Source organism: Metopolophium dirhodum, chromosome 9, assembly GCF_019925205.1.
Source record: "Metopolophium dirhodum isolate CAU chromosome 9, ASM1992520v1, whole genome shotgun sequence".
In the NCBI taxonomy this organism is placed as follows: domain Eukaryota; kingdom Metazoa; phylum Arthropoda; class Insecta; order Hemiptera; family Aphididae; genus Metopolophium; species Metopolophium dirhodum.
In genome coordinates, this window is record NC_083568.1 from 7411519 (window position 1) to 7422565 (window position 11047).

Sequence of the window (11047 nt, forward strand, 5' to 3'; positions counted from 1 at the left end):
TCATTACATATATGGTAATAAGGTGTAGGTGTGATTATATAGTTACACTTAGTTACATAATTACATAATTAAATACAGAAATAATTTAGATAGAAATAGTTCAGAGGATACATATAATATGGTTAGTAGTATTTTGGTAAAAGTAAAAGTAGAAATAGTGGCCTAAGGACTATTGATTGTTTGTAGCTCTGAGCATGCGATGTAGAGAATGATTGTGCCCATAAGAGGCCTTGTGAGCTTAAATATAAAATTGGAATTGGTTTCTGGAAGAATGAGAGGAACTCTGAAAGAAATGACAGCAAGGAGATCAGGAACGTCCGGAGAACCATTTAGAATTGAATTAAAAAAATTTAGGTCTGGTTTATCACGATGAGAGGCAGGAGTAGAGATATTTAAAACTTGTCTTAAGTAGGAGTAATCATGAGGTTCGTGGTAAATGTTCATTTTGAAGGCAATAAAGTTTAAATATTTATTTTGGACACATTCTAGTCGCAGCTGGTCTTTGACTAAATACGGATGCCAGACCACAGATCCATATTCAAGAAGAGAACGGACAAGGGCATAGTATAAAGTACACAGGCATTCAACTTACTTAAATAATTTTGTATTGCGTATGATGAACCCAAGGACTTTAAGTGCTCTGTTAACCATCGCATTTATGTGAGGACTAAACATAGATTAGGTGAGCAGATAATACCTAGATATTTATGGAGGAAACTCGTTCAAGTTCAGTGTCATTAAGAGAGTAGGAGGTTAAAATTGGAGATAAACATCTGGAGAAGAAAATAACGTTACACTTAGAAAGGTTTAAGGATATACCTAAACGAGAAACCCAGCCTAAGGCGGGTTTCTGAGCGGGACACTACTCTCCGGCGGTCGGTCATGGTGTCGCTGACTAATTAAGAGTCTTAAATCTAAACCACCATCGTCAAAAGGTTCTCTTCCAACAGCGTCATCCAAAGTTCTCGTGGCAGCCGACAAATCCACGTCGTCCAACCACTAGCTGCTCACTATGTAAACAAGCCCATTCAGTGCGAAAGTGCGCTATCGAAAGTCCAATAATTCTAAAACGCTACAATATTATTATAAAGAACTAATTCAAATAGTTTAGGTAGGTGTGGCATGATTGAGATTGGACGGTAATTGATAACTAAAGACGGATCACCAGATTTGAGAATGGGATAATTGAAGACATTTTCTAGACATCGGGGAATACACCAGAGTAGACGAGTAAAGTGAGGAGGGACATTTGTAGGGATTAGCAAGAGTAGGTGAGCGGTAAATCAATCCGCCCACTTAATAATTTAGAAATAAATTTAAATCTACAATCTGTTAGGGAATCTAGTTTGAGATGCCAAGTACTGGTAAATAGTTATTGTGTACATGACTGGCATATTTAAAAAAATAAATATTTTGTACACGCCCAATGCGCTTTATTGCGTTTTGGGCAGTATTATGATCCCAAATGTCAGAGCTGTACTCGAGAATAGGTCTAACAAGTGAACAGTACAGCGCCTTAAGGGGGGACGCTAACTTTAACTCGGTTGTTATCCATTAAATAATACCTAATAACTTAAGTGACTTACAACGGGCACGTTCAATATGAAGATTTGTGCCTATAATTGCTATAATGACCTTTTCATAATATCAACTCAAGAGTTCAAAACAAAATGTTTTAAATATCCCATCGCTGATTAAATTTCAATAACAATATATTGACAGGTGTTAAAATTGCTTACCGTTGGTTTCTGTTTTTGAAAATAAATTGAGGGATTTTAATTGAGGAATTCATTTAAAAACGAACCTTTTCCATTTTTCTAATTTTTCAGGACATGATTTAGACAATATGAGATACACCATTGAAAAATACGTAAAAAAAAATTATAAATCAAGTTTGTGATATCGAAAGTTTTCTTCATAAAATGTCTACAGTAAATTTTTAACTTTAAAGAAACTGATTTTGGACAAAACGTTCCTTTTCCAGGAATATGTCTTTTTATGAATAACAAACTAGAATAAGCGCATTTTGGAAAAAAAACAAATCAATTTATATCCATTATAATAAATTCCTGACAAATATTTTCTTGAATTAATTGTTCATAACAAAAATTAAGCGCCGCCGTTGACACCGGCCATGTTTGTGTAATACACGATGTACACGATAAGTAGTCGAAATAATGCTTAGTAATGCTTAGGAAAAACTGGAATTTTTACGCAAAATCGGTTTTCCACAAAATCGATGTTGGTTTTTGGTGTAACTCCAAAACAAATGAGCGTATAGACATGACATTTTCACTGGTTGTTATATTTGCATTTTCTATACGCGGTAAAAATTTAAAAATATTTTGATTCGTTTTGAACTGTTGAGGAACATTTTCTGTTTCCAATTTTATTAGTCTTTTTTTCTATGAATGTCAATGAAACTTTATTTGTTGGGTAAAAAAGCTTAAAAAAATAATACAAAGCTCCTACTATATTGTTACAATGGCATTTCAAAAATATTAAAAATCCTTAGTCACAGTTTTTATTTATAAGCGTTTAAAGTTCAAATCTTGACAAAATACGGAAAAATCACGAAAATTAGCAAATTATTTTGAGTTGAGAATTCATAAAAATTTTTCTTTTTAAATCTAAGATTTGAAAATGTAATACAAGATTCCTCATAAGTTTGTCTACCTCTATCAGAAAAAAAATGCCTACGAGCAAATTAAATTTTTATGAGCGTTTAAAATTCATATTTTTACAATATTGGATATTCACTTGATTTCTCAAAATTTCTCAAATTTAAATATAAAAATTATTTTGTAGTTGAAAATTTACACCGAAAGATTGAAAATTTAAAACAAGGTTCCACGTAATTAGGTAAATATATAAATTACTTTATTCACAATAATATCATCAAATAAACTTAGTAATATACTAATATCATGGGCTGACTGACCGTTTTCGCTCAGAATCGTTTTTCTTATACAATGATATTATATCATTGAATTCAAATTTAACACCATCCATTACAGTGACCCACTTGAAACCTACTGTACAGCAGAGCGACATCCACTTACTAACTTTTTTGGAAATGTATGTATAGTTTATACATATTTTATGTTCATGATTTTAACTTTTTTTTTCATAAACTTAAGAGCGTCTGAGTGCCCTTATACCAACGTTATACCATTATACCTTTTTTACTTTCTTGATTTTTAATCAAGTAAGTATGGTAATTGAAATGAAAAAAGTCTGCATTTTGAAAACTTCAAGAATTTGTGTTAAATTAGAAAATAATAAATATGTAACTCAGTAATGATAAGTAGGTGAGTAATTTAGCTAGCTATATTAATATAAAATATTAATGAGAGGGATTTAATATCACACCCAAGCGGTATAACCACTTGAATTCATAAAAACGTCGGCGTGAACAGTCCCAAAATATCTATTTTTAACTTTTCTCCTAAACTATGATAGCTAGAAAGTTAGTTGATAACTCATTAAAAAGGGATTATCAAGTAGATACTAAATGTAGAATTAAAATTTTTTTTAAAAGTTATTTAATTTTTTACAGATAAATAAAGACTTATTTTTCGCTAGATTTTCGAAACTGGAAAGCGGATTTTGTTGTTTGGGGTCTTGATAGATTCACATTGGCTAGGAGAAGTGCAGTGAAGATTTTCAAAACTTAATCTCCAATCGTTAGTTCACTACAAAGCTGTAAAGCTGAAAAACATAAAAAATGCCCAATAAAATTTGTTTTAATTTGTTTTTATGTTCTGTAGTAAATCAACTATGAAAGATAAAGTTCTGAAAATCTTTACTGCACTTCTCCTAACCAATGTGAATCTAAGAAGACTCCAAACAACGAAAACCGCTCTCTGGTTTCGGAGATCTATCTGAATAAATGAAAATGATTTTTGTTGGGCTGTTCACACCGACATTTTTCTGGGTTCAAACTGTTATACCACTTGGGTGTGATATCAGTTAATACATTTCTAAAAATTAAAAATCAAGAAAGTTTACATGCCGATCCCTGACTTGGCAAGCGTTTTTTTATACATATTGAAGTCTTTTTGAAGGTGATCGTACATAAGTAATGAAAAAAAAAATGTCCCTATAAATAAGAACCACCCTAAGGTGTACGGTATATATTATATAAAACAAAAATTAATGATATATTTATTTTATTGCTTATAATTTATACCTATCAACAATTTTGAATTCCAATACAAACATAATGTTGCTTATTACATTTAATTAATTATTTGTAATGTAAACTTATAAATAAATAATAGAAAATCAAATTTTCAATCATACATTTCATTGCTGATAAATTTATTTTTACAACATAATAAATAATTAAATAATAATTAAATACAATGGTTATCCAAGAACAAAATGTAATGTTATATCCTTTTAACTTACTTAAATAATGGCTAAGTTATTTCGAAAAAAATATGGTTAATACGATGATAAATAGTGGTTAGCAAAATCCAGTGGAGAGAAATATACAATATAATTTTAAATTGCTATAGTTAGAGATGCGGTGATTTAATAATCTCTCAGACGTTTAGAGGATAAAATACAAATTGATCTAGTAAAGAATAATGATAATAATTACACTAACATTTATACATAAACTCATTGTTTTAAAATAATTAAGATATAATTATACTTCTTAGCAAATAACTTAAAAAGTGTTTAGCTATAATCAATATTATTATTATGTATACAAAAAATTAAAACAGTAAGTAGTAGTAAAGTAATTAGCTAAAACAGCTTCCTTTAGTATTTTTAATCAGTAAATAATTTTATGAGTTTCCCTATGGATATTTAATCTTGATTTTATACCAAATGCCTTATTACAGATATCACACTTGTGTGGTTTCAACCCAGTATGATTTCTCATGTGATTATTAAAAGTTGCTTGATGACGAATTCTTTTATTACATATATCACATTTATAAGGCATTTCGCCAGTATGAGTTCTCATATGAATATCCAAGGTAAATTTTTGAGCAAATCTTTTCGAACAGATGTTACATTTGTAAAATTTTTCTCCCGTATGACCTAAAATATGAGTAATCAATTGTGGTTTTTGATGAAATGATTGATTACATATATCACATTTAAAAGGGGTTTCTCCAGTGTGTATTCTCATATGTAATTTCAAATTGAATGCTGAAGTATATAAATTATTACAAACATTACATTTATGATGCTTTAATTTACCATGAAAACTAATAATATGGGTTCTCACACTGGATTTTTGAGTAAATGTTTTAGAACACATGTGACATTCAAAAGCTTTAATTCCTGTATGAGTTTTTTTATGTACATTCAAAGTTGCCTTTAAAACAAATACTTTATTACATATGTCACAGTTATAGGGCTTTTTACCGGTATGAAAATATTTGATATGAGTTGATAATCCCGATGAGTTTGAACAACTATAATCACACATTTTGCATTCAAAAGGCTTTTCTCCGGTATGAGTTCTCATGTGTGAAGTCAAAGCAGTAGATACAGCGAATGGTCTATTACAAACATTACATTTGAAAGGCTTTTCGCCAGTATGTATTCTTGTATGCACTTTTAAATGTATTGCTTGAGTAAATGTTTTAGCACAGATTTTACATTTATGAGGCTTGTCGGCAGAATGAATAACCATATGGTTTTTTAAATTTGATGCAATTGGGAATGTCTTATTACACACGATACATCTATGAGGATTTTCGCCTTTATGCTTCATAATATGGTATTGTAGATTGGTTGAACTTGTTAATGATTTTTGACAGATGGTACATTTATATGGTTTTTCTTTTGTATGGACTGATAAATGTGATTTTAGTTGGGTTTTATTACAGAATGTCTTGTAACACTCCTTACATTTGTGAGGTTTCAATCCTGTATGGCTCATCATAATATGTAGTACCAAACTTCCTTTAATATTAAACCGTTTACTACAAATTGCGCATTCATAAGGCTTTTCACCAGTGTGAATTCTTGAGTGCACTTTAAAATGATCGTGGTCAGTAAATGTTCTATTACAAACAATACATTTATAAGGTTTTTCATTACTATGCAACCATTTGTGCCTTTTCAAATGAGAACTGTTATAATATGAATTATTACAAATGTCACAAGCGAATGGCTTTTCTCTTTTACTTGTATGAATCATTTTATGTCTTTTCAAATGTGCTATTGTATTGAATATCTTATAACAGACATCACATTTGTGAGGTTCTACTCCAGTATGTTTTCTCATATGATTGTTAAAAAGTCCTTTGAAGAAAAATCTTTGATTACAGGTACTACACTCATATGGCATATTTTCAGCATGAATCCTCATATGAATTCTCACATATCCCTTCCGGGAAAATTTTTTATTGCAAACACTACATTTGAGAGAATTGTCTTCTGTATGATTTAAAATATGAGTAATCAATTGAGGTTTTTCATGAAACAATTGTTTACATATATCACATGTAAAAGTGGGTTTTCTATTATATATTCTCATATGTTTTCTCAAACTTAATTTATCTGTAAATACTTCACAACACAATTTGCATGTTAACATATTTTCCTTTAAGTTAGGGCTCTTGTCCGAATTCATATGTGTAATGAAACCTGAAGACTGGTTTTTGGTAAGAACTATACCATCAAATTCATAACTATCAATAACATCTTTTTCAATTTTTATTCCAGCGTCATTTATCGTATTAAGTTTTTCTTCAGTTTCACAAACATTCCTAAAATATAAAATATTATTATGATATTAATAATATGTCATTATTTGTGAGGTCATTACATTTGTAAATATATTGAATTATTTTCTCGTCCTGAGAAAAAGGATAGTTACTATTTTGACAATACCTACTAAAATATTAATATTCTTATTCACATATCTATGTATTTTTAATACACAAATATTTTACCCTTTAAAATTATACATTAATTATTTTTTTATTCACAAGATAGTCAACGAATCATAATTCATGACCAAATAATAATCAACAACCAAAAATGATAACATTTGTTATAAAACGCGCGAAATAATATTTTTCTATCCTAGGTTAAGAACTTCTGGTTTGACACAAAACCGCCACGCAGCGTTAGTGTCGAATCTCAGTTCTTATGAAACGCACTATAATATATAATTATTTGTTATATTTAAGTTTGCGTAAAGTGGTGACCCTTAGCTATTTATGTGAGTCCGGGTTCCAAATATAGTTATAGCGTTTGGACTTATGTTAAACTGAGACCACAAGTGTTCAGCATATTGTTACATTTGCAACAACAAGTACGGAAACTCACCTTGGTATTATTGTGTTCTTAAGAGGATTGGTGACGATCAATATTATTTTAGCCAAAAGCCCAAAACTTACATACCAATATTGCAATGTTTTGTCAATCATATACTGATCAAACTAGTGTAGCGATAATACTTAATAATTAAACTGATTTTAATTCATTATAAAGTCTAATTGATCAGTCAACTTTTCTAATTTCACCCTCCAACACCTATAAATTTGGTTTGAATATTTTAAAATTTAAGAATTTTGGAACGTTGATTATTTGGTATTAAAATCAGAAATCTTAAAATGTGGACAATTCGATCCCAGTAGACATAATAACAAATTCAGATCAGTTTTTTTTTTTATATATTATTGTATTATTAGGTCGATTGGTAGGATGGACAAAAAGTACATACAGATGAACATAAACTGTTTACCGTTCACGCGCACAAATGTTCACGATCCACTATTACTTTTACATTACAGTCACACACACCAATGATTAGGGCTGTGAACTTGTAGGAAAGTGAATTTTTTTTGGTAAAAGAAAGTTGTTATAATTTTGAATTAGTGACTCACTATTACTATTTTAAGCTATCTCCTTGCGTATAATTTTAGATGGTAGCTTTGTAAATAATTGTTGTCACACAAGTATACTATCTAAAGCCTTCTTTTTTGTGGTTATGAGTTAAGACTTCTTCACACAACCAATCTCCACTCAATTTCATGTATGATATACAATGTTGTTTAGTACATATCCATGTCTGTATGTTATTTCTATGAAATCATCTTTCTTATGAAAACCAAACTTATAATTGTCAATAACCAATAACTTACTTCTCTTTTCACTAAACATCTCATAATAACTACATAATAATGAGACAACATATTGTGATCTATAATCGACAATGTGTTATTTGAGACCAATCAGTGCTCACTGACATTATTATAACAATTTATTTCCATTTTATGTAAAAGCTATAAGTTTAGGTACATTTATATTTTATACATTGTAAAGATTATACATAAATATAATTTCATATTGCAAAAAATTGCTTAAAAATCAAAATTTGAACTATTTGACCTGAACTGAATCGGGAACCAAATCAGCTCATCTTAATAAAATACCTTTTTTTAAACAGGAACCTATTTGGCTTGTAGGTTAAGAGCTCGGTAACTAATTCTGTACCAGCCCTATTGTTAGGTTTCAATAAATGTTATCATAACCAAAATAGTAACATTAAATAAAATGTCTAGAACATAATGATGTAAATTCAATTCTTACTCTATTTTTATTAGTTGATCATTATTAATAATTTGGTCTCTTTCATTAATAATTTCCTGTTTAATAAATTGGTCACATCTTATCAGTGGAATTGTCAACTTTCTAGAACTTTGTAATATATAATCGTACCTAAAAGAAATTACAAAAATATTAATTGTTTGGTAGATAACTTAAACTACTGTTTAAATTATATAATACATATATTATAAAAACACATAGTTTTAGAAAATATAATTCTTTTAAAATGTTGGTTAAAATGTTGTAATACTACACCGTGTTACACTTATAATGTATTTGCTTACTTGGAATTTATCCCGGAATCAATAATAGTCTGTTCCATACTGTCTTTTTTATTGTTTTTTAGTTAACTGTGAACATGAATCATTAAAATTAAGTATATTTTATCTCACTCATCATTTGGTGGCAGAAAAGGGTAAACGGTACATTATTAAGCTATTTAAATGGTTATTACGACATGGCTATTGTGAAGATACTGTAATAATGACGTACAATTACAAAACAAAATGTAAAAATTCCGATCTAGAAACTAACAAGGAATTTACCGTTTGTTTTAAATGCTATTGTTGGTATCTATCTTAAGCTTGGGATAGAATTTCTGAAGTTACAATTTAAAATTATTTTGGGCACACAAGATTTGTATGTCACCAAAGAGGTCTAGAGATCTATAGAAAATGATTTGCCAGTAGTAACCATTCCTAATTTTTAACAATACGTTGAAATAGACATCGCATAGTATAATTTGAGGAGCATTAAGTGATAAAGAGATTATCAATGCCGCATTTAATGAAGATGACGAATAAGAGATAGAGGGATATGATGAAGAAAATATGGATGATGACGGAGAAGAAAATTTGTATTTCAATCGAAAAAGTAATTAAATTTATTACATTAAATAATTATATAAGTATTAGGTAATGCAAAATTATTGAAAAAATATATTTGAAAGATAAGCTGAAACAAGTAAAATACGTAACTGAATATTTTAAATAGAATACAAATTTTGTAGGTACCTAAAATATTATATACATATATGATTTAGAAAATAAGAAAATAATATTAGGTCATATATCTAAATAAACTTTTTTTTAATTTTGTTTATATAGACTTATTTTAAATGGTCCCTTGATGGTTGTTATAGATGATATCTACCGTACTTATATACAATTTAGAGTCGGTATTTAGGATTTTTACTTTTAAAATACATTTTCACTGTGATCTGATAATTGATTAACTACCAAAGAAAAATTGTTTATAGTAATATATTATAATATTATAAAGAATAGGACTAGGTACATCTCATATATCATATATTTATTTAGTAACCATGCATTCAATAGTTCCAGTTTTTGTAGTTTTTGTGGTTATTGATTGGATTAATTAATTGAATTGACCTATTATCAAAGTCTATGGTAAGAACATTGAGAAAGCACATGTAATGTAATTATTACCTTTAATTTTGATAATAGCTAGGTACTTATGTTAATTCAAACTATTATTTAAGGTAGGTAGGTACATCACACAATTGGATCTGCTGAGTGCCGAGGGCTGAACACAAATGTGTCTGCAAGAGCGCTTTTTTAAGACGGACACAACGCAATATGCTGTAGTGGCTTTCACTTAAGACTTACAAGGTATACAAGGTAAATACTTACCACTCAATTCACAATGGTAAACAGTTGAGGCTGATATTGTTTAAGTTGTTTTTGAAAATTTGAGTTGGTGCAGAATGTTTAGTGGTTGTTTTTAGTAGCAAATCACAATTAATAAGGATAAAAATAATAAAATGTTGGAGATCGTGTTTTAATAAATACTTTACACGTAAGCACGGGAGTACGAGAGATACACTTTAATATACATTATAGTCATTATACACGTCATCATGATTAAGAAAAAGTTGGTTTTTTTTTTATCATGATACACATTATACAGCTCATGGCTGTGGAGACCAGCGAAAGCCCGAGAGGTGAGTAGGCGATCCGCGATCCACAAGTGCACAACTTGTTTTGCCACGATGTCTGGCGGCCGCGTTATCTTTTAGTATTATCAAATATTATTTGGTATTATTTATTATCTATTATTTATCTATTATCATTATCTGTAAATGTCTACAGGTGAAGCATATTATAGTAATTACTTTATGGGGTGAAGAGGAACCTGGTTACTGTCCAAGGTGAATAGAATATTTTATTAACCTTGGTTACTGTCTAGTTACAAAAGTGATTATCAAGATGTATAGAAGATATCAGCTTCTCAGAGATTTTAAATAAAATCCTTAGATCATCTACAATGGATGGAGCTATGTGTGTATTTCTCGTATACCGAGGTGTGTCCAACATAACCCCCCACTACCCATTTAATTTTAAGGTATAACGAGTTATTGCGCATGTTTTGCGCCTATGCCGTTTTACATTCCATCTCTACCATCCATTTGATTTCAAGGTAAAACGAGTTAGAT

The 11047-nt window shown here is 29.4% G+C and overlaps 1 protein-coding gene across 1 annotated transcript; it reads right to left on the bottom strand.

The window, feature by feature from the left end:
- Nucleotides 1-4150: 4150 nt before the first annotated feature.
- LOC132952515 (zinc finger protein ZFP2-like) lies at nucleotides 4151-10628 on the bottom strand. Its single transcript, XM_061024821.1, has 4 exons — nucleotides 10245-10628; nucleotides 8874-8939; nucleotides 8572-8700; nucleotides 4151-6740 (listed from the first exon to the last, which is right to left on the bottom strand). Exons 2-4 carry the CDS (start codon nucleotides 8909-8911, stop codon nucleotides 4787-4789), a joined length of 2121 nt encoding a protein of 706 aa, XP_060880804.1. The 5' UTR covers nucleotides 8912-8939; nucleotides 10245-10628; the 3' UTR covers nucleotides 4151-4786.
- Between the last annotated feature and the right edge of the window lie 419 nt (nucleotides 10629-11047).